The sequence below is a fragment of the Mytilus edulis genome, chromosome 5 (assembly GCF_963676685.1).
Source record: "Mytilus edulis chromosome 5, xbMytEdul2.2, whole genome shotgun sequence".
Taxonomy (NCBI): Eukaryota; Metazoa; Mollusca; class Bivalvia; order Mytilida; family Mytilidae; genus Mytilus; species Mytilus edulis.
Window position 1 is genome coordinate 72,638,304 of NC_092348.1, and position 25,611 is coordinate 72,663,914.

At 32.3% G+C, this 25,611-nt stretch overlaps 1 protein-coding gene across 1 annotated transcript; it reads right to left on the reverse strand.

The window, feature by feature from the left end:
- Positions 1 to 7,358: 7,358 nt before the first annotated feature.
- Positions 7,359 to 21,978, reverse strand: LOC139524416 (uncharacterized). The gene is made up of 8 exons (XM_071319189.1): positions 21,805 to 21,978; positions 20,797 to 21,192; positions 16,121 to 16,471; positions 15,295 to 15,579; positions 14,677 to 14,766; positions 11,334 to 11,435; positions 9,078 to 9,111; positions 7,359 to 7,572 (listed from the first exon to the last, which is right to left on the reverse strand). Exons 1-8 carry the CDS (start codon positions 21,851 to 21,853, stop codon positions 7,470 to 7,472), a joined length of 1,410 nt encoding a protein of 469 aa, XP_071175290.1. The 5' UTR covers positions 21,854 to 21,978; the 3' UTR covers positions 7,359 to 7,469.
- Positions 21,979 to 25,611: the final 3,633 nt, after the last annotated feature.

Below are 25,611 nucleotides of genomic sequence, written 5' to 3' on the forward strand. Positions count from 1 at the left end.
AGTAGACAAGAAATGAGCTTGTTCAGATAATTTACAAATTACAGTCAGCCTTTCAGTAAAATATAATTATAACTTGACGTCGTTGAACTTAAAAATGATGATCGATGAAAAATCTGCAGATTCACATCGTATCCCCGTATCATTCTAATGTTCTGACTTACTATGCTCCATGCACTGTAGAGCTTCTCTCGAAGAGGAGCTTCTCTCAAAGAGAACTCCTCGGGAGAAGCTCAACTGTGATAGTCAACTTTGGTATATTTTTAACCCCTTATTGATAGGATTACAAACTCCTGTGATTTAATTCGGGACCTCGTGATTTCGTTTTTAAACCCGGGATTTTGGTATCAGGACCCTCCTATTCCCCCTCTATGTTGATGCTTTGTGAAAAATAAAGAAATCTGACTTACCGGTATGCTACCATTATATTTGCCATTGTTAGAGTCATGTCCAAAGCAGAATATTAATGAAACACATGCAATAATTCCTTTTCAATACTTTGTGCAAGAGAACGCCATGTTTACTGCACTGTGACAAAATTTCAAATGACGTAATGCAGCATGTGACGTCAAATGTGATTCGCCGTGATTCGACGCGGAAAAGAAGTTCGTTTGTTATTTTCTCTATTATTGAAGTAATTTTTATTTTTTTTGAATTACCGATAAACAGAATAAAGGACTTTTTGTTTTTGATACTGACTTTATCACAGAAAATATCAGGCTCGCCCTTCGGGCTCACCTGATATTTTACTGTGATAAAGTCAGTATCAAAAACAAAAAGTCCTTTATTCTATATTTATTGTACAGCAGAAGAACTTTACCCATTGATTATAACTGCACATTCTGGAGTCGGTCGTGAAGGCACCCACAAAACTTATAAGGAGTTGAAAAAAAAACAATTTGAAAATATCAGCAGAAAAATATTTAGACATTTTATTCAGATGTGTGAACAGTGAATTTTGAAAAAAGTCGCTCTGAACCACTAAATTAGATGTTCGTCCTATCACATCGACTTTAATTTCCGTTGTCAAGTAGACCTTGTTGACTATCAGTCATGTCTAAATGGAGAATATAAGTGGATCATGCATTAACCGCTTAACCAAATTCACTGTATTGCTCACTTTAAAGTCAAAAAGCGCAGTTGATGTGGCTTACCAAACGGAACCTGATGGACACCATCATTGCTTATACAATCAATGCTGCTAGACCATAATTGAACTTATCGTGTAATTCAAGATACCATGCTTCATTGTCTTATGCAAACACATAGGTTATTTATAATCTATTAGGCTTGACTTTTATTTCCAATATATGATATTATGTATGCGACTTTTTGTAATGATGTATGTTTGATAATAAATGGTTGAAGGGTAAGCTAAATTTGCACAAAGTGCCATATTAACTGATGATATTAATTTGCGTCCTTCATTCTTCTGTAAACGTCTAACATTTCAAAATCAATACTACTAAACGCTTGATAATAAGAAAAGACGAACAAACACAATTTAAATAACAAAACACGACAAAATCCCACCAAAAAAATTGAACTAACAAACCCAGAGAGAAGAGGTTTTTGAAATAAGAAAAAAACAATATATAACTTAAAAAGTGAGTTGTACAAGTTATTATCTTTTTCTGCCAAAAAATGAACAGGTAATTACTTGTACAATTATATTTGTACAAGTAATAACCTGTATGATGTCATGTATGTACACAACACATATACTCGTTTAAAGTGTCAACATATCTGGACTGGATCCAATTCAATTAACAATCGACATGATATAGAGATAGCTGATCCATTGATCAGCATGTGATACTGATACATCATCTTAAGTATATAAATGAAACTCAAATGCAAGTCGGTGATTGACTTTACAGTAAGTAAACAACCATTGAGATGTCACTTTTCATCAATTTAAGAATTTAGTTATAGTGTATAATCGAAATTTTGTTACATTCCTTAATAAAAGAGATACATTTTTTTTCTTTATATTAATGCTTTGTCATCAAATAAATATACCATCTCTTTATATGAATTATAGTCATTTCGTACCCTAACCATTTCGTACCCTAACCATTTCGTACCCCCCACTTTGTACCCTGGCAAAAACATTTCGTACCCTGAGCATTTCATACCTTAACCATTTCGTACCTCATGGAATATTAACATGTACGCCATTCTGTACCTCATGGAAGATATGCATACATGTCATCTTACCCCACGGAAGATTTATATTTCTTTCATTGATGTGCTATTTCTTACCTCATGGAAGATTGATATATGTATACAATTTCGTTCCTCATGGAAGATTCATATATGTATACAATTTCGTACCGCATGGAAGATTTATGTGTATACCAATTCGTACCTCATGGAAGATTTATATGTTTGTCATTTCGTTCTTCCTGGAGGGTTTGTATGTTTACCATTTCGTACCTAATGGAAGGTATGTATGTATACTATTTCGTACCTGATATTGTTAATAACTATAAAAACAGCTGTGATAATTATTTCTTTGTTGGTTAATAAACCTCATATTTCTAGTGTTTAACAATTGATTAAGGACCAATCCTGCAAACAAACAAAGTGGGATTATAACTACTAAGGTTTCCAATAACTGCTCAATCAAACCAATCATCCTTCTTTATAAAATTTTATATCAAGATGCATGTATTATTCTCTTATATTTTAAAAATTATAAAAATCATGAAAAACTTTACAAAAATATGATTTGAAATATTTTACATGTATTAAGTCAATGGGGGTACGAAATGGTAGATGCATTTCCCATAGGGTACGAAATGGATATACTCGTGGGTACGAAATAGTAAATGTTGGGTACGAAATGGAGAATTTGGGTACGAAATGGCAGAGGTACGCAATGTCAAGGTACGAAATGACTTGCTTCCCTTTATATGATAACCTATTACAATCTCTCTAAACATGAAGCGTTGTGCAGTCGAAGTCTAAATTCTAGACAACGAAGCATTCGCCAAAGGCGTTGCGTTATATATAATGGAAATTGGAAACTTTACAATTAACATGAGCAAATACACAAAGTAGTATATCCCCCAACTTAACTGAATTTAAAAACACAGCAATAATGAACCAATAAACACAATACGTTGGAAACAACATATCAATTATGATAGTTGTGTTTGTGCTGTGTATCGGTCTGGTGACTCAAGCCTTTTTCATCTGATTCAGCTTGTCCTACCTTGTTTGCATTTTACCAGTCTTGTGGTATTTTGATTTGGTGCTATTAAACTATGATGTGATTTTCGAGGAAAATTTATTTAAGAATCGACCAGACATTCCGATGGAAAAATCATGGTGGAAACATCCTTGGTTATTCTAATCCGTCTATTCTATGGCCACAACTTGTTCTGTTGTCCTAATGTGTGTAGTATATAGCTGATTGTATCTCCACTTGTGTGCTCGGGATCTTGGAGCAAAAAGAACAAGACGCTGGTTCATTCGTCTTTGATGTAGGATATCACAGGAGTTGGTATAATAGTCCAGTGACACAGCCCCGGGAAGTGTCAGTGTACTTGTTGTATATAAATCGTGCTGCTTTGTGCCGTATCCGTTCCATGTCATGGTTTAATGGGGCACACACTGCGACAGCGATCGATGGCCTGAACAAGGCACAATCGGCTGTGTTTAAACAGATTTCTTACAACGGCAAAGGTGTCTGCGGAGAAAAATGAAGTGCTGGTTACTTTTCTGGTTGTGATATTTCTGTGTTTATTCCACTGAAGATCTTGACTAATGATATCTCGTATGTATTTTTCACTATTAACACCGTCTAGTTGGTGTCTGTGCAAGGTGTAAGTTGATTGCAGGGCGTGACGCCTGTTAGAGATCCTCATGACAGCGATTTTATATGAATGAAAATACATCTGCCACTTGTATTACCATTATTTCAAGGCAGTGAGATTTGCTGCATCGTCATGATTTCTTATTTCGATGTATTCCAGGATATCATCCGCAAACAATCTAACATCTGAAGATGTACAATCTGGCATGTCATTAATATATGTCAGGAATAAGAGAAGACGTAAGGCTGTTCCTTGTATTCAGATAGAACATCTAAAGGAGTAGATGTATGTCATTAAAGGACAACTAACTGAGATATGCTGCTCAGGAAGTTCTTTATCCAACTCAATGTTGTTCACCCCATAATGTGCTATTTTCAAGAGCATGCGTTAGTGTGGTATATTATCAAAGGCTTTAGATAAATCCAGTTGTGTACCACAAGAACCAATTTCACTTTACATCACATTGATTAACATTATATACGATGTGTCTACATGTCTTACCTATTACATTCATTGTTGAAATTCTATTTATAGGAACTTTCTTGAGGTTTTAAAATAATTTCCAGTGTAATCGATTTGGGTATCAAGGTAGTCTGTTTCATGCTTATATTGTGAAATCCTTTGAGATCTTTCTTTCTCTTTTTTAGTGTAATAATGGGACCGACAGTCTTTTCGGATATCAAAATTGATTTCATAATGCTCCTAACGGTCATTACTTGCGTCAATTGTTATAATGCTGAACTTTTTTGCAGCAATTTAGAAGAAACGAGTTGAATACAATATTAATCTTTAATTGAAATTAAATCCACTAAATAACACAAGATCATGATAAAATTCAATAAAATGGCTCAGACTTATATTACAGTGAAGCAAGTACTGATAATTTTGATAAAATAACAATAACACAACTAAGATTAAATTGAAATCAAACATGATATGAAATTTAAGTTATCTATTATTTGTGCAACACATAAAAATGTTATCTCAATAAATAAACAACTTTGATAGAAAGTATCAAATTTTGTAGCTACAGCATTGTGTTATGATATTCACATCCTATGAAAATATGAAAATAGGAAGTGTTGTATGATTTCAATTAAGACAACTATCCATTAAAGTTTAAGTGTAACTGATGTAAGAAGTTATAGGTAACCGTACCGCTTTCAACAATGACAAAATACCGTACCATAAAATCGACTTTAATAGGTCCTTAAATATATTAAAAATTCGATTTACAAAACTTGCGGCAAAATGTATACATAACATAACAGTTAACGAAAGAAAAATATGGCAGACATGAATCAACGACAACTGGAGACTCCTGAATAGGGAATAACACAATGGGGCGTGGTTTAACATGTTTGAAAGCGCCAACATCCCCACCTTTTTTTTTTAAACTAGAACAGTGATGCAACGGCACTTCACAATGAACAAACTATAAAAGTCTGTTAAAAAAGCCTTAACTCATCAAATCGATATTTTAATATACATTTTGATGTGTTTCCATCGGTTTTCGTTTGTAACCCGGATTTGTTTTCTCTCAATCGATTTCTGACTTCTCGACAGCGGTATACTTCTGTTTCCTTTATTTGAAATCTTGATCTGCAGATTTTGAAAGTTATTTAACTTTTAAATCTACAGATAGTCGGTAATTTGGGATGATAATCATAATTTATATGTTTGAAATAGTCTTTAGATGGTTTTGGCTGATATGGAAACAGTGTGGTGTTCAATGTTGAAGTGTCCATATATACATAGTATTGTTTGAGAGACGCATACATTGTAGTCTGTAACTATTGACCAGGGTAATAATACATTACTTATTTTAGATTTTAATAGACAGAATTGAAAGACATTCCTTTTTTTTTTTTAAATATTTAACCAACTATTACCAGCATAAACAAATAACGTTTTAAATATGAGAGGTATTTATACTTTATGATAATCCTAAATTTTATCCAATATTCACAGATAAAAGACAATATCATATTTTATTCAATATAATTTACATTGAGTCGTTAACAAACCCCATAAGTAGCAAAAATACCCTATATAAATTGTCTTACAATTCCATAGAAGATACAAACCAGGTTGACAATTTTTAGGTAAAAAAATATAAGCAAAACGACGCGAAGTCAAGAAAAGCATTTTCTGCTATACATAACGATTTTTATGTAACCAGATTTTCAAACTTACATGTATAAAAATGAGAAAAACTTAGTAAAATGATAGAAGAACAGTAGTGAACATAATTGGATCTAAGATTATATTGCCTTTTTCATAATCGATCATAATTATGCAGAAGTAGATTTTGAAAGAAGAGCATTCCGTCATATTGGAAACATGTTCTGCAATATTGTGTATCATCAACTGAGATATATAAATTCCATAGGTACAGAGAGAGATTAAATTTTACCTCACATGCGCGAGAAGAGGCAGTAGGAATACGAAACAAGTTGGTTTTCAATATAAGTCAGCTTCAATTTAAGAAAAACATGATCTCTATATTTTACAAAGACATTCAGGCATCTGCATAATCATTAATTTGAAGTAACATATAGATCATGGTTTTTTGTGTTGTTATGGTTCCTGTCTGACATACTAATATGGAACATTTGCTATTTTCATTCTTAATAAATAATAAGTCCTTCCACGGACTTAAACAAATATAAAAAACTAAAATACCGAACTCCGAAAAAAATTCAAAATGGAGAATTTAAAATCAAATTGCAAAATCGAAAGCTTAAACATACCAAGCGGATGTATAACAACTGACCGTTGCCTGACTAAATAGCAGTTATGAAAAACAATACCACAAACTCGATTTTACCTTTCATGCACCAGCTATTGCTGTCTGTTGCTTTACTTCCCATATAGGTTGGTCAAGGTGTATTTCTGACTTTTTTATTTTTTATATTTGAGCGTCACGGATAAGTCTTTGAAGACAAAACTTGTTGCGTAGAAAATGTCAACTCTTATATCGAAGTCCGTCCATCCGTTCGTTCGTTCATTCATTTGTGCTTTTTTTTCGACACAATAACTTTGCAAGTGGATAAATGTCATTGATAAATGTCAGTAGAAACTACAGTAACAGATGGCATCATACATCTAGACTCAGACCATACTACTTTACCTGTATTGAGACTAGCAAAAAACATGCATTTGCTATTTTTTTTAATTTTTAGGTTGAAAAGCAATACAGAACTTGACAGAAGTTTTCTGAATCTAGTAAAAGTACCCCATCTCGTGATGATAGATTATGTGTTTGAAACTGTGATCAATACTTGGAGTTAGACATCCGTAAGTGCGACATGGAGATTGGAATGCAGCAAACATTTGAGGCACCTATTTGTAAACACTTTTGTTGCTAGTGGATGTTGGAGGTTTGTACTAGCGCTTTATCCCCTACATTTGGTCAACTTAGAACCTATGCAATGAATTTTATACGGTGTCATACTAATGGTAAATACATGTAATTTTCTGCCATATGGAATAATATCGCTAGTTCAATGAATGTTTTTGTGATAATGATTAAAAGGATGAGAGCCTTAAAAGAGTAGTATAACTCCTTTTAAATAAAGGCATCAAATAGCAACTTTTGGTACACGGATTTTCCTCTCTACTCTAATTCGACGTTAGGTAAAAACATCAGTGAATTTCATTATATTGGCTGTTCCCAGCATCTTCAGCGCTGTTCATTGTACTATATACGTGTATCTGTGAACTACCATTATTAGCATCAGCATAAACACTGAAACATAAAACGAACAAATGTATATGTAAATTGTTAACAGCTTCCCCTAGCTACCAGTACAGATTTTCTTTAAAAACAAGCCAACGAAGGGAGACCAGTTAATAATTACGATTTACATGAGATAAACGTAAACAAATCTATATTCCAAGATAACAGATATTATCGGTATTTTAAAGTTGATACCAAAAATGTTAAGCAGTATAAAAAAATAAATATTAATGAATCGTTTTATATCTTAGAAATGATAATAAATAGACGCGATTTAATTATCAGTAAGACAACTGTTCACCAGTATTGTTTATTCTTTTAAGCCTCACCGAAATTAAATTTTTTATATTATCAAACTTGAACCAGTAATCAAAATACAGAAAGACTAGACATCCATTAAGGTAAATCGTACTTTAAAAAAAAAAACCTTTGATTTAGACACTTTTTCTTTGAAACTGACATTGTAAAAATGCCTGATTTGTTGTTTGACAGCAGACTTGTTCCGTTTGTGGGACGACTTTTAAAAAAAAACCAATCGGCAGTCCCATCGGAACCAACTGTGCCCTCTTCTTGTTAACATGTTTCCTTAATCACACGGAGCTGATTTAATCTTCATATATGAATTTCTTGGAAAGAACGAAAAAAAATTATCACTTTATAATTACTTTACTTTCCGAAAAACGAGTTTCAAGTTGTGGAGTTGAAATTTGTTCTTCGTAAATTTTGCAGACGGCATCAAGACATGACCGTTATGAGATATACGTTTTAAAGATGATAGTGGAGATGTGACCTACCGAATACGACTTATTACCGTGTGTACTGACATGAGCAACATGATGGGTGCCACATGTGGAATATGATCTGCCTACCATACCGGAACACCTGAGATTTTTGTAAGGGGTTCATACTGCTCAGTTTGGAGGTTTCTATTTTGTGTTTTAAGTACAATTTACTGTTATTGTTTTATTTTTTTCCCTCGTACTATGCCTCTGATTACTCTTATGTAAACAAAAGCTGCGTCTTGCGTACATAATTTTACGTCTGGTATCTTTAAAGAATTTACCATCCATTTACGTTTTGTGAGTTTTAATTTGACTTTTTGATAAATTACTGGAAAACCCTGGAATAAATGTAGATGAAGAAGTTCAATTACCTATTCTTTTTCTGAATGCATCCAGTTCTACCTATATGTTAATTTATATACATATTGTATACGACTGTCATACATGTAAGAGGTTAAGCTAGCTACAAAACCAGGTTTAACCGACCGTTTTATACATACGTAAATGCCTGTATCAAGTCAGGACGATGACATTTGTTGTCCATTCGTTAATGTGTATGAACTTTTTATTTTGCCCTTTTGATTAGGGATTTTCCGTTTTAAATTGTCCTCGGAGTTCAGTAATTTTGTGATATTATTTTTTTATGAGAGCTCTAAATGTGATTGATGCAGTTGTAGGCATACCAAACGATGTATATTCAATTGAAAGCAAAATAGAAAGTTTTCAACTTACGTTTCCTTTTTTCCGATTTTGAATTGCACCATCCCTGCATAATAAAAAAAGTATACGTAGCATGTCAGAAAATATGCATGATGCAAGTACTACTATTGTTTAATTGCATTGTACTGTATATTTTCTACTTACCTTTTTTTGTATCTTACCAAAGGTGTTGTCTGGCCTTAATTTTAAAACGACAAAATAAAAACGGGGAAAAAAATAAAATAAAAACAAATTGTACATTCTCAACCACTGAAGTTCTTAAGATATCACGGATGGTGATATGATTTTGCTTTTTGCTTTTTCAATTGCAAGTACATGTATGCAATAAACACCGTATTTTTTTACAAGATAAATGCATTGTTAGTATACATTTAGATTTTTATCATCTTCATAGATGTTTTCAGAATTCCATGGCGTGACTCGGGAATATTTTCTAAATTTTATGATACCATACTTGTTAATGCGTTTTTCTTTTATTATCTAGACAACTACTTCAAGCTTCTGAATATGACAAAAATAAATCTATTGAATTTTCTCAGATTATCAAAATTCAAGGAGATTAATAACTTGACATCATCAATTTTTCTATGAAGTAAGTGAGCATCTAATTGTCTTTTTTACTTATTGAATTGGTGTATTATTGAAGGTATATCCCCTTTCCAAATTCAGATTGCATGAATACATTATCGGTTTTACATGGATATTGTGAAATAAATGTCATAAATACTATAAACCTTTTATCCGTGTATGCTGCAATAAATTACAGAATAATGTTTATACGAGTACACTACACGTGCTACAAAATGTTTCCACTAGTAAGGTTCTTTCTTATATATGTACCTTTGAATATATAGGGTTCGATACATGATCTGTCAAAGTCTTGATGAATATTTTGCGGGAGCACAATCGAAATCTTAATACTAAACGCAGTCCATTATATACGAAAGCTTGAGACCTATAGATACCAAATATAAAGAATAATTCCTATTGTGACGAATTAACGTACCGACACGTAACACACATAAGATTGATTCCCAAGAAAAGACCCATCAACAGAACAGATGCAATATTTGATATTTTCAAACTTAACAGACAATGTATCATCATCTGAGTAATATCTCTGTGCTTATAAAGGCAATCTGTTATCATTGTACTCTGGTGGTTATTCATATCATATAAGTCCACAAAGGCACGTAAAATTGACGAATTGAAAGATTTTATATGTATGAAACTTTTGTTTCCATATTTTGTAACAATATGCAGCAAATATTGACATTTTTTGTCAGTTTCACAAGCTTCTTAAATGCAGTTGTTTCGAATATAACGGAAACATGAATTTCTGAGTTAATTTTGCTCAACAATCATTTAAGGTTATAAGCAAGTATACATTATGATTTCCAGTAGCTCACATATGTACGTGCTTTTGTGGATATATAGAAAAACCTGAAAACTTGGATGGCTGTCCAGTATTGATTTTAAAATTCATAAATATATTGTAAATGAGACCAAACAATTGATGTCCCGATACAAATCTAATCCTAATCTGCAAGAATTTTAGGCAAATTTCATTTTCAAATGATATTCAATGAACCGTTCGCAGCCTTAACCGCACATGGCCGGGATGTCTATCAAAATATCAAGATATATTTGTTTCCATAATTCTGATCTCCGCACTTTGATTGAATTGACTGTAATCAAGATAGAAAACCCCATTTTGATTCCCATGATGCAATTATATATTTCATAACTCAACTAAAGCACAATTTCTGCATGGAACACATGTTCTAGTACACCAATCAGGTATCTTCTCCGTAAGAAATAACCTTTAATAAGTTTCGTCACCGATATTGTTTCACAATTAAATCATCAAGTTATATCATGACAAGAGTTCCCTTTCTATAGTTCTAGCATAACTGGTTTTGTCACCTAGTCAGCTTTCCAATGAACGCCAATTGTATTTTTATGCCGAGTTGTTCCTTAAGTCGTATGCGGTAGACTTTACTTATGATCTTTAAAAGAAGAATTAAATGAAGCAAGCACCATCATCAACTTCCTGTTCTGCTATAAAGTAATATCGATTAAGCTACCGAAGAAACAGGTTAATTCAATTTTCATATTGTGAAATTTCGATTTCGGTGTAGCAACATAATGCACTTCAGTTTGCCTTCAACAGAGTCGACTGATTTCACATGCTTAATCTTAATTTCTTCAACTGATAGTCATTCAGTATTTTCTCCATATATTTTTCCATAATATATCATATTATACCTTTTTTATGTAATATGTATACACCAACTATTTCTCCAAGTTGCAAAACCGTAAGTACTGCTACCACAGCAATCAATATAGAAATAACAGCTGTTGAACTTTCTTTAAAACAAATTTGATTTCATAATTAGATTTATTAGTGATATAATATAAAACAACTAAAACACAAGACAGTCAAGATGAATTAAGTTGATATAAACGAAAGTGGGCGGAGGGCATTCACTTGCATCTCATCTAGCTTTAAAGGTTAGTGTAAGAGACTTGCGTTTGTCGGACGTTGATTTTTCATACTTCATTATCTCCTCAGACATTATATTACCTTATTTAATTGAAATCTACCACGAATAAAACGAATACAAATGTACTATGATTTGTCTACTAATGTTTTACACACAGGCATATATTTCAAATTAGAATGGTAATAATATATGACAGATTATTTACAGATTCATAGTACGACGGATTTTTACAATAACAGTCACTTGACGTATATACAGTCAGGATTCTAGTTCGACAAAATTATCTCCCTATTACGCCAATCGTAGAAATGGAAGCCATTGTAGGGATGACGGCATTATGACGCGCTGTCAACTTAGCTTTTAACAACCGATAAAGTTATCCATCATTACGATCCTTAAATGTCAAATGAATTTTAAAAGGCAAATGTATCTTCTAGCTAATAAACATCAGTTAATGTTCTTGTCTGCAATTAGTCAACTTAAAACTATTGCCTGATCGGTTGTCAAAAATTCATAAACATTTAAACAAATTCTTATTGAATATTTCATGGAAGGGTAGACTAAAAAGTTTTTATGTTATAGAGTCAACCTGTAGCCTTGATATATAAACAGGATAAAATCTGAAGCGAGATGATGTGTCAAATACTCTTCACACCTTTGCATCAGGACAAAATATTCAACTCAAACACGCCCTTACATTAAAAGGTGCCCTCGATATTCTCTTTCCGATACAATTGTTACCCATTTTTGGAATTTTTTCTTGAAACACATAATGGAAGGGCAGACACGAAAATTACTAAATTAATATATTGATATGTTCTCTGTCCGTGGTAGTTAAAACAAACTCGGAGGTTTTGCATTTTCTACGTTCAACTTGATAGATACCCATGTCGTCGACTTGATATCGAATTGTCCTGCTTAACTATGTAATAGATAAATTGAAAACTTATGCAAATGGGGTTTTTAAAATAGAAAACTTCGTTATTGAGCAGAAAATGGTCATTTTATTTGTTTCCATTAACTTTTAAAACATTACAGTAAGCATTTATCGCCTTCTCTAACAAAGCTTCGATTATTTTGTTCTATTTCAACCGGGTGTCCGCCTGTATAACTGTTGATTAACTAAGAAAATCCTTGTTTCCTATTCTAGATTTTATTATGCAATCACAGGAATTACAGGTGATGTTTCTGTTTTATGTTGATATATCCAACTATATTGCATTCCAAATGAAATTGTTATTTTCGCAAGCTAGATAGAGTTCCATTTTTTTAATCTATTGATTTTCATACGTCTTGTCACTTGACCGATTGTTTTGTTATGTTGTTAATGGTCGTGACACTTACTATCAAAATATCATGACTTTTGAAACCTGTGGTAGATGGTGCTTGATAACACAAGATGCCTATTCTAAAGACGTACTTTGTATATAAACTCATCATAGATACCAGGACTAAATTTTATATATACGCCAGACGCGCGTTTCGTCTACAAAAGACTCATCAGTGACGCTCGAATCCTAAAAAGTTAAAAAAAAAAAAAGCCAAATAAAGTACGAAGTTGAAGAGCATTGGGATCCCAAATTCCTAAAAGTGTTGCCAAATACAGCTAAGGTAATCTATACCTGAGGTATCACTTTGCTTGCAGTTCAAACGATTCATATATGACTATATTCTACGTCTTATGATACTAGTATCTATCGCAGGTAAAATGAGACTTTGAATGTAGATGACAAAACATGTAGATGAGAAAACAGGGTTAAGTAATAAAGTAAACAAACAACTAAGACTAAATAGTACTTGAAGTACTACCGGTATAAAATCACGGGCCTTGTTCTGTATGAAAAACATTAAGTTGTTTTATCTGTAAATACAAAATTTAGCCATATTTACAATTTGTTCCGATAAATACTTACAATATGACATTTACAGATTCCATCTCTTCAAAAAACAACAAAATGCGGTGTTCAAGCCAAACTAAATACTATATTTCTATAAGATCCTTAAAAGAAGATATTAAAATAAGTATTTTTACAAGTACCTGTGCTGCAACTCTCATCGTCCATCCCTCTTGGTATATATTGATCGAATACTTCATTTAAGTAAATACTTTATTTGTATTATATATCACTAGTAAATTAATTTAGTCTTAAACAGTGACATAGTTCTTAACAACACTGATGCTGTTGAAATGTTCAGGTTAAAATAATTACTGAACAAGCTAAACATAGACTGAACAGATTTTAATTGACTGCAAGCGAATTTCGATCAGTACTTGATTTACTGCAGCTAATAAGTCTGGCAACTGAAAAAGACTCACTAGTTTATTGTTTAGTCCATTAGTAGATGTGTAGCTCAAAATTACCGTCATAGAACAAAATTGGTCTGCTTGTATATGGTAAGTATCAGCTCACATTGATTCCATGCATAGCTCATGCCATTTGAATATAAATATTTACCGTTTAAAAATTATATTGATACATTATATAATTAGAGCATTCCTTTTCCTTTTAATTTTATTCAACCTAATACTTTATTTCGCCATTTAATTTGTTTTATTCGAGTGTCACATTCTAACAGATGAGTCTATTGTTGACGAAAAGCGGCGTACAAAATTGTAATCCTGGTATACACGATGAGTTCAAAAGTATGGATTTAATACCCATAGAGCCGCATCTAAAATACTAAGTAGCAAACATAACGTACACGCTATAGTCTGTTTCTTAATACGTAGATTAAAACTTTTTGCTGTCGATCGTCACGTGAAATATGAATATGAAGTATGAAAATGACATGAATGGGAAATATTTAACACTGATAACACAAATAATATAAAATGATTAAACATGTTAAATGTAGCAAATTGTAATGCATATATACACCAGGGACAAATATAAAAATACATCCATATACAAGCATATGCATCATAAACTAAATATCAAAGGTGAACAAAAGTAGAAGTCAAAAGTTACTATAAGACAGAATCCTCCATGGAGAAATCATTGATAGAGTTTGCAAATGATTTGCCTGTTGCCTAACTCAATCCAATTTATTTAAATAAAATACAGTTTAATCTTATTAAACTGAAGAAATTATCAAAGTTTTACCTTTTTCAATCTTTTTTCTGGATGTTCCATGGTTAGAAGAAGTTGACTCCGTCTTTATTGTTGTCATGGTTTCAGTTGTAGTTGTAAAGTCTGTTAAAAAAATTATATTCATGTTTGAAATGTTTGGCTTAATGCGACAGACTTTATGTCATCATCAGTATTCCTCATTCCCGCCCACACTATAAGATAAATAAGTTGTATCCTTATGTGTACAGTAACAGCGACATGGATATTAAATGACATTTAAGAAAGAAAGTGAGTCTTTTCTGGATTTTTTTTCACCAGAGAGCATTAAACATAATCATTTTAAAGCCTCAAATCTATGAATAGATGTCATTGATTTGTTGGGTTTTCATTATCCCCTTTGTTTGGGTTTCAGATATTCTATTTTTTATAGAATGAAAGGAATACACAAAATCATCATATTTAAAGCAAAAACACAAGCGCTGTCGCTACTGTTATTCATCTCAAAGTCACAGTAATGACTGAACACTGAACAACAACTCTCATCTCACTCTTTATTTTTTTCTTACATATATTCTATTTTTTCTAACCTACTTGTATGTATTGAACATTAAATCTAATAAAACTGTTCTGTTTGTGGGTGTAAATACTCACCTATTTGTATGTGTATCGCGTTTTTCATGTTGAATGTCTGTCCATTAAAACTGTTCTGTGCGGCACATATGTAGTTATCTGTTTCATTAACCACAACATTGTTGATGACATATGTAGAACCAGTCCCTAGTGACACATAATATCTGGATTCTTTGTACCAAGTATAACCTGTGTTTGTTACAGCAGGATTTCCATCTGATGTGCATGTCAGCATTACGGGCCCTGCACCATCAGCAAATGATGGATTGGAAGGAGACTTTGTTACTTGTACATTCCTAACACTATCTATGATAAAATTGTAGACAGAAAAAAAACATTGTACAAGTATGACTAATATGTTCCTCGGTAAATGTTGGTTTGACAGGAGACTTACTAAGTTGTACATTTCTTATTCTATCTGTAAAACCTTGTTTTGCAAATTGTAAACAAATGATAAAAACTGTTGAAATAGAATTTCTCATACATTCTGTAGATTATAAAGACAAACCAATATTGTGAAACTTCAAATTCCAAATCAATTTGCAATCCTCTACTTAACCATTTTTTTCAAATTATTCTTTCCTTCGTGTTGCTTTACCGATTTTTGTTTAAAGATAATCAACTATATTCAAGCAAATTTCAATTTGTGTGAACTTATAGTAAGGTTTGTTGACTCACCAATGCGTCAACATTTGCATTATTGTAAAATCGATGAGTACAAGGATATTTTACATAAGGACCCTTATTGTCATGATTATGAGTTCTGCTATTATGTTTTTTTAAACTAGCATTGGGAAATTTGATATATTTTTACTCCTGTATTGACAAATTTTATCTAGCAACTTACAATAAACATTTACGCCATTTGTCTGAACATATAATGACCCCTGCGGTAAATCTTGATAAACAACCTGACATCTGACTACGACATTATTATCAATTTGTTCCATCTTCAGTGTAAGCTGACTGGTACCGTTAAATGTGCAAGTTCCTGGCATCTGTACAGTTGTAGTAGTTTCTGATTCATATGGTGTTTCATGTATAATAACATCATTGGAGTTACGTCTGTATCTCACCCATCTGAATTTGCCTTGTGGTTTGCCAACATTACCAGTACATGTAAAGACAACATTGTTTCCTTCTTCTATCCCAGCTGACGGTACATATACTGGTACCTTGTCTGGTAGTTCTGGATTACCTTTTATAAATATTTAATATATTTAGAGAGACTGCAGTATTTTTGTGTACTCTTATTACTAAATTGTTTACATTCAAAGTACTGTAAATTATAAATAAATGAACTTAATCCAAGTTGTCAAAGTTTAACCCCAAACATTTATGTAATCACATTATGTAATCACATTAATCTACAGGAACGACATCTTTTCAAAGGTGCAATATATTTATTTGTGTCCTTTAATTGTCATGTAAAAAAATAAAATGTTAACAAACAATTGCCTTGTATATTTCTTTTGTTGACTAGTATAGAATGTATATACAAAAATCAAATAATGAAAGAAAAATTAATCAAAGTCGACTGAACTTTGTACACATGACATCTTCTCATTTTCTATTCTTCTCGAACTCAATTTTATCATGATAATAGTAATTCAACTATATTAAGCTTATCCTCTTAACAATCAGGTTGTGCGACTTTAAATTTACTATAGTATGTGGTTCTCACAAAGTACTCCCTGTGACAAAACCGTTGATGCAAGAACAGTAAAGTCACTTTTATGGAAAAGTCGGGAAAAATAATAACTAAACCATGGCGATGATAGTACTGATTACAAGTTATTTCTAAATAACAAACTTACATTTCAATTATTTGTTAATAAAATTAACGGTACCAATTTTCTTGCACCATATGCGCATTTCGACAATACATGTCTCTTCAGTGATGCTCGTGGCCAAAATATGTGAAATCCAAAGCTTATATAAAAGATGAAGAGCTATAATCCAAAAGGTCCAAAAAGTATAGCCAAATCCGTGAAAGGAATCAGAGCTTTGCATGAGGGAGATACATTCCTTTATTTATAATCATTTCTAATATTTTGTAACAGCAAATTTTAATAACACAAAAAATCCGTATGTTCATGCCAGTATCGAAGTACTGGCTACTGGGCTTGTGATACCCTCGGGGACTTATAGTTCACCAGCAGAGGCATCGACCCAGTGGTAGTAATAAAATTAACGGTACCAATTTTCTTGCACCAGATGCGCATTTCGACAATACATGTCTCTTCAGTGATGCTCGTGGCCAAAATATGTGAAATCCAAAGCTTATATAAAAGATGAAGAGCTATAATCCAAAAGGTCCAAAAAGTATAGCCAAATCCGTGAAAGGAATCAGAGCTTTGCATGAGGGAGATACATTCCTTTATTTATAATCATTTCTAATATTTTGTAACAGCAAATTTTAATAACACAAAAAATCCGTATGTTCATGCCAGTACCGAAGTACTGGCTACTGGGCTTGTGATACCCTCGGGGAATTATAGTCCACCAGCAGAGGCATCGACCCAGTGGTAGTAATAAAATTAACGGTACCAATTTTCTTGCACCAGATGCGCATTTCGACAATACATGTCTCTTCAGTGATGCTCGTGGCCGAAATATGTGAAATCCAAAGCTTATATAAAAGATGAAGAGCTATAATCCAAAAGGTTCAAAAAGTATAGCCAAATCCGTGAAAGGAATCAGAGCTTTGCATGAGGGAGATACATTCCTTTATTTATAATCATTTCTAATATTTTGTAACAGCAAATTTTAATAACACAAAAAATCCGTATGTTCATGCCAGTATCGAAGTACTGGCTACTGGGCTTGTGATACCCTCGGGGACTTATAGTTCACCAGCAGAGGCATCGACCCAGTGGTAGTAATAAAATTAACGGTACCAATTTTCTTGCACCAGATGCGCATTTCGACAATACATGTCTCTTCAGTGATGCTCGTGGCCAAAATATGTGAAATCCAAAGCTTATATAAAAGATGAAGAGCTATAATCCAAAAGGTCCAAAAAGTATAGCCAAATCCGTGAAAGGAATCAGAGCTTTGCATGAGGGAGATACATTCCTTTATTTATAATCATTTCTAATATTTTGTAACAGCAAATTTTAATAACACAAAAAATCCGTATGTTCATGCCAGTACCGAAGTACTGGCTACTGGGCTTGTGATACCCTCGGGGACTTATAGTCCACCAGCAGAGGCATCGACCCAGTGGAAGTAATAAAATTAACGGTACCAATTTTCTTGCACCAGATGCGCATTTCGACAATACATGTCTCTTCAGTGATGCTCGTGGCCGAAATATGTGAAATCCAAAGCTTATATAAAAGATGAAGAGCTATAATCCAAAAGGTTCAAAAAGTATAGCCAAATCCGTGAAAGGAATCAGAGCTTTGCATGAGGGAGATACATTCCTTTATTTATAATCATTTCTAATATTTTGTAACAGCAAATTTTAATAACACAAAAAATCCGTATGTTCATGCCAGTATCGAAGTACTGGCTACTGGGCTTGTGATACCCTCGGGGACTTATAGTTCACCAGCAGAGGCATCGACCCAGTGGTAGTAATAAAATTAACGGTACCAATTTTCTTGCACCAGATGCGCATTTCGACAATACATGTCTCTTCAGTGATGCTCGTGGCCAAAATATGTGAAATCCAAAGCTTATATAAAAGATGAAGAGCTATAATCCAAAAAGTCCAAAAAGTATAGCCAAATCCGTGAAAGGAATCAGAGCTTTGCATGAGGGAGATACATTCCTTTATTTATAATCATTTCTAATATTTTGTAACAGCAAATTTTAATAACACAAAAAATCCGTATGTTCATGCCAGTACCGAAGTACTGGCTACTGGGCTTGTGATACCCTCGGGGACTTATAGTCCACCAGCAGAGGCATCGACCCAGTGGTAGTAATAAAATTAACGGTACCAATTTTCTTGCACCAGATGCGCATTTCGACAATACATGTCTCTTCAGTGATGCTCGTGGCCGAAATATGTGAAATCCAAAGCTTATATAAAAGATGAAGAGCTATAATCCAAAAAGTCCAAAAAGTATAGCCAAATCCGTGAAAGGAATCAGAGCTTTGCATGAGGGAGATACATTCCTTTATTTATAATCATTTCTAATATTTTGTAACAGCAAATTTTAATAACACAAAAAATCCGTATGTTCATGCCAGTACCGAAGTACTGGCTACTGGGCTTGTGATACCCTCGGGGACTTATAGTCCACCAGCAGAGGCATCGACCCAGTGGTAGTAATAAAATTAACGGTACCAATTTTCTTGCACCAGATGCGCATTTCGACAATACATGTCTCTTCAGTGATGCTCGTGGCCGAAATATGTGAAATCCAAAGCTTATATAAAAGATGAAGAGCTATAATCCAAAAGGTTCAAAAAGTATAGCCTAATCCGTGAAAGGAATCAGAGCTTTGCATGAGGGAGATACATTCCTTTATTTATAATCATTTCTAATATTTTGTAACCGCAAATTTTAATAACACAAAAAATCCGTATGTTCATGCCAGTACCGAAGTACTGGCTACTGGGCTTGTGATACCTGTGTTGTTAGAAATATACATGGAACTACACGATATTTTTGTTCATAAACTATTGAGGTAATTGCAAGAGAATCTTGACAGTGATTTAAAGAATGTTAACATTGCAGCTTATTGATAACACAAAAAAAATGTTCCTACACAATTTAAAGATCGTTTAGGTCGGCAATTTTTAAAGTGTTACACAAAGTCTTAAGCATGATACATTTTTCCAAAATATATCTATTTTTTTTACTTTTAAGTTTTCTAGTACAACGTGATATTTTAATATATATACAACTAGTATTTTTCCGTTAACGTAACAATAAAAAGTTGTGTTTGTGCAGGTTAAATAAGTAAAGATATACATGTTTGGTGTGAGCCAAGGCTCCGTGTTGAAGAACGTACTCTGACCTATAATGGTCTATCTTACAAGTTGATACTTTTTCTTCATTGGCACTCAACTAAATCTTCTGATATCTATTTGAAACTTTACACAAAGGTTCTATACCCTGCTGTACTCGTCGTTTGCTACTTTAAGAGGGAAATGATAACATTAAATAGAAATTTTGTTTTTACTGTTGCTTTTTGCCGCTTTCTTGTAAAATTATTATTAATATCCAGCTTTCTTAAAAGAAACAATTATTGTTAAGATCAAGTGTTTAGTGTTTACAGGGGATGTATTATTTTGACTCTAGAATTCCTACTTACACTGGCTCCCCCTTCAATAAAATCTGACCGTTATGATGTAATCAATAGTGCTTAAAGCGGAGATTAAACACTACATCATCATTCGATCAATCATCATTGAGTCTTCTGCAAACTAACAACAAATCTACTACATCATCTTTATTTGAACCTTTTGATAGCCTCAAATCATATTTCACAATAAAATTAATCTAAACAACCGGGACAGTTGTGTAAATTTGTGGAATTCGATGATTACATTTTATCTATTTACCTTTAACATTTATATTAACAACACCAGAATTTGAAGTTGTACTTCCACTCGAGCTTACATATGCTACTTGACACATATACTCTTTCTCATCTTCACAAGTAATCTCAGAAAACTGCATTAAAGCAGAATCTGTCAAAGATGTAGTTGTTGGGTTGGTTAATGCCACTCTGTCTGTTAGATAATTGCCATCAGTTGTAAGACTTGCATTTAATGGAACAGATGGAGTGTAAAATGTGGCTATAGTTTTAAACTGTCCATTTATTTTCGCCTGAATATTTACACCCGCAACAAATTCTCCTGCCACTGTAGTATACGAACACCGCAACTGTAAATAATTCTGTCCAAGAATTCCATCCGAAGGTGTTGCCTGCATCTGAACATTTATAGCTTCTGTACCTACAAAGAATTATAAGAATAAGAAGATTTGGTATGAATGCTACGGACACAAATCTCCATCACAGACTCAACGACACAGAAGGTTTGCAGCTTAATGTCACCATACAATCGTCAACAATGAGAAAACTCATACCGAATAGCAGACTTGAAAGGTCTCGAAATGACAAATGTAAACCAATTCATACGAGAAAATTAATGTTCTGATTTATATACAAAACAATAAACGAAAAACAAATTTGATGTTTAGTAACACCAGACAACCACGAAATAACATGCTCCTGACTTTGGACAAGCATATACAGAATATGGCGGGGTTAAAATGTTTGTTTTAACTAACCATACACAACATATAAAATGTAAATGCAATTAGTATGATAACTATATGTTCATCGTAAATTAATATATCGTCCGATATTTCATTATATATCCGATAAGTTTTAAAAACTTATAATGACTCACACTCGAAAATAAGCTTCAAAAGAGTTCAAATAGGCGACAGAAGCCTTAACTTAAGCTTGAAGTTTAAGTCACAGTAAAGTCCAACTTAAGAAGATTTATATATTTTATCAAATAATACATATTTACTAAAATTAAGTTCAAATATTAACTCACCCATGAGTGAACAAAGCACAATCACAACATGTATATTTTTGACACTCATCGCATTATCCAGGAAGTAAAATATCGCACCGCAATATTCACCTTTATAGATAAAAATAGAGGCAAATAACGTTCAAATTTATTGATAAACTAATCGAATTTTATTTTCGAACGTTTTCAGATCATGAAGAAATGCGTGCGCGTCTAACTAATCAATATTCATGATCAATAATTATCTATTATACTACTGAAACTTGTTCATAGAAGTGCATTGCAGACGTATGAAAGAATTAATCACCGTTGCTAACGGATGTCTTGATACTTGATATATTATTGTGTTAATTACTTCGCAAGAAAATATTATGATCAATTGAAAATTAGTTAACAAAACAATCTAAAAGAAATCGAAACCGACAATCAACATGATCAAACATATCGCCTATTATTATTTTTTTTAATCCAAGACCACTTACCTAATTTTGATGTGGGCCTTCGACAATAAACATAATACACCACTTCTAAAAGCGATCCTCTATGATCTTTAGTTGATTAGAGTTTTATTAGCATTAACGAAATATTCAACCAAACAATCTATATTTGACAATAGGAATAACTGATGTAAGAAGGTTCTTGCAATCTTTCAAGTGATAATTCCTTGCCAAATATGTACCATGACGAATCGATCCGACCTGACATGTATTTGATTACGTAACTAGTTTAGAAATTTATCTTTGTATTTTATTCAAAGATTTATTATTATTTAGAACAACATTTTGAATAGGAAAAATTATGTTTGAGCATACTTAATATCATATTACTGTAAAATTCATAAAAAATGTATTTCATAGTGGTAACGTTTCCTAGAATGACTAGACGAAAAAAAAAAAAAAAACGCCAACAAGGAATTGCTTAATTCTACGTCATGAAATAAAATATGTATTCTTGAAATTAGTATAAAGCAAAGTGCTCTCGACAAATGAAATAAAGTAATTTGGTGTTGATCATGTTGATAGTGCAGAATATATGTTCTTAGTTACTTAGTCTGTTTGAAGGCGCACTTGCAGTTAAAAACAAAAGTTTATGCTTTACTAAGTCAGGAATATGACATGTGTTATCCATTTGTTTGATGTGTTTAAGCTTTTGATTTGATTTGAGTAGAGGATTTCCGTTTTGAATTTCAATATTTTTGTGATTTTACTTTTTTTCGGTAAAGCCAACATCTAAGCAACTACAGTTTAAAGAGAAAATATTTTTTGCAGTGTGCGTATAAAGTTTATTGTCGAAGGTCCACATTGTAATTAAATTAGTGGCCTGGACCTACATTACAGATTTGATTAAATAATTAAAAAACTAAAGAATAAGTGATATGAAGATGTCGTTTACGACAGTTCCATTTTGTAAATTTAATTTAGAGTTATTAGGTCTTTCCACTTTTCTGTGGAAACACCTATTGTATTTCTTCTAATTATTATTTTTTTCCCCGCCAAATTTTAAAATGTTTGTTTCGCAATATGCCGTTTAGATATTTCTTTAATTGTATTGTACTGTTTATGCGCTTTTAAATTTCAAAAAACTTTTAAAAAGTTATCTCCCTATTCACTGTTTATCAAATGGGTGCATCGCATCTCCTTCGTAACAAAAAAAAGTTATCGACAAAATTCTTTTTTCAAATTGTTCGATACATCCTCGGGAATTTTTGACTAATTTGGTTCGAAGCGATTTGATGAAATTTTATAAGAGTTATCTACCCTTCCCAAATAAATTTGTCGTTATGTTTTTTTCAACACATAAACCGTTAACCATATAACCCTGGAATGTTTTTATTTGAGGTCCCCATGTCCTAACTTAGAATTTGAGGACAAGGTCAGGTTCTAAATTGTGATTTTTGCTTTTTTTTCATTTTTACCAACACTTATGTATTAAAGAACAAGAGCAAAACGTTTGCTTTATTGTAATGATGATATGTTTCATTTAGTCTGATACAATTGAATGGCATCCTATATAGGGTGAAGAAAGAGAACATTCATAATCTTACCAAATTTTTTTATCTCACAGATTTTATAGAAATTAACTCAAATATGAAGTTTTATAAATATTTCATGAAGATTGATAGAATCCTGGGCCAAAGATATGATGACTCAGCATAAATTAATAGTTTACAGTACGCATAGTTTACTTAAAGTCCTGAATACAAAATTAATTCATAATATTTGTATATTTGTAAGTTAAATTGTTAAATTGTTAAGAAGTGCTTACATTTACTCTTCGCAGTCATTGAAACTCATCAATCCTTCCTGAATATTATTTACGGGGTGTTTGTGTCCTGTCGATAACACAAAAGTAAGCCGTAACACCTAAATCTGTTTTTTTTTGTCACTACGACTAAATATTCCAAATTGCTAGAAACAGCACAATAATTTAGGAAATCTGAGGCCGCAGGGGCAAAAAACATAGAAAATTGCCTCCCCCTGGATTCATAAAACAGATAATTTACCTTGTAAAGTCTATGATTTTATGAATTTTAAGTTCTTGATATAGAAAACAATAACTATGCTTGGAAGTTATACGAAAATCCGGTGTTAGCAGACATCTCTATAACATTTTATGTGAATTTATATCTCAGCAAGGTATCTGCATACATATAACTATTGCAAATATGGCTTTGTTTGAACACTTCTAGTATATTTATTAGGTAAATTGAGTAAGATATATGGTTACAAAAGATACTGTTGTGACAAGAATTCTAAATTGACCATTTGAGGTAGAAAATGTGAACTTTTATTGTCAAATAGGCATACAGAAAGATGTGAACTGGAGACAGAGGTAGGTTTGGATATTTTATATAAATTTGAATGCTGTAATAATTGTCTGTAAACATAACATTTATAGTATTCTGATAGGCTTTCAATATGTTATCAAAACAGTTTTAGTTTAAACATATTTCTTCATCATCAATACAAATATATCATCATACAAAATACACAATAATAATAGGATTCGGAAACAAGCAATATATAGCTTATATTAATCCGTTTCCTTGAAATACCAACTCAAGTTAACTATTACATAAATATAGCATGCAATGTTACTATGATATGGAACAAGTATAAACTAAGTAACTATATAACAAAAAAGAATTTTAAAATAATGAAAATAAATACAACAAAAGAAGAAAAAAAAGTAAAAAAAAGAAAAAAGAAAACTACACCGAAATACTACACACATGTTTAGATGAAATGCAACTTAGTGAGAATAGTGAATAACAATTTAACTTGTAAATCTCTTGCACTTTAGTAGGAATTTTTGTACTTTTCCAAAAATATCTTTATTTTGGTCTAAATTTAGAGCTTGTGACCCAAATAAAAGTAAATTCGTGTTTAGTGTGACTGGATAATTAATTGAGAAAATAATGTCATTACGCAATTCGTCATATTTTTTACAATGCAATAAGAAATGAGCTGTAGACTCGATCAAACCACACGAGCAGTTTGAAGAATCTACTAGATTTCGCTTGAACAAATGTTCATTTAGAGAACTACTATTCATCCTTAATCTGGCATGTAATACTTGACCCATTCTTGTTCCAGTGTAGTAAAAATTTGGGCATTTATTATTTGGGTTTTTTATACGACTTTTAAAAATGCTTAAAGACGTAGAATTTCTCGTTTGGTCTGGTAACTTATTCCACAATTTAATAGACGAAGGAAGGAAATAATCGGAGTATAGATTGGTTCTTGTACGAATTTCCGAAGTATTTTGAGTCTGACGAGTGAAATGGTTATGTAAATTAACTATTTGATTTGGTACCAAGTTTTGTAA

Coding starts and splice junctions, on each gene's coding strand:
- LOC139524416 (XM_071319189.1), bottom strand. CDS start 21,853: ATGAGTGTCAAAAATATACATGTTGTGATTGTGCTTTGTTCACTCATG. Junction 11,436..14,676: donor CAGAAAAAAGATTGAAAAAG/GTAAAACTTTGA, acceptor TTTGTTTTAAAG/AAAGTTCAACAGCTGTTATT. Junction 7,573..9,077: donor AAAATCGGAAAAAAGGAAAC/GTAAGTTGAAAA, acceptor TTTATGTTTCAG/TGTTTATGCTGATGCTAATA.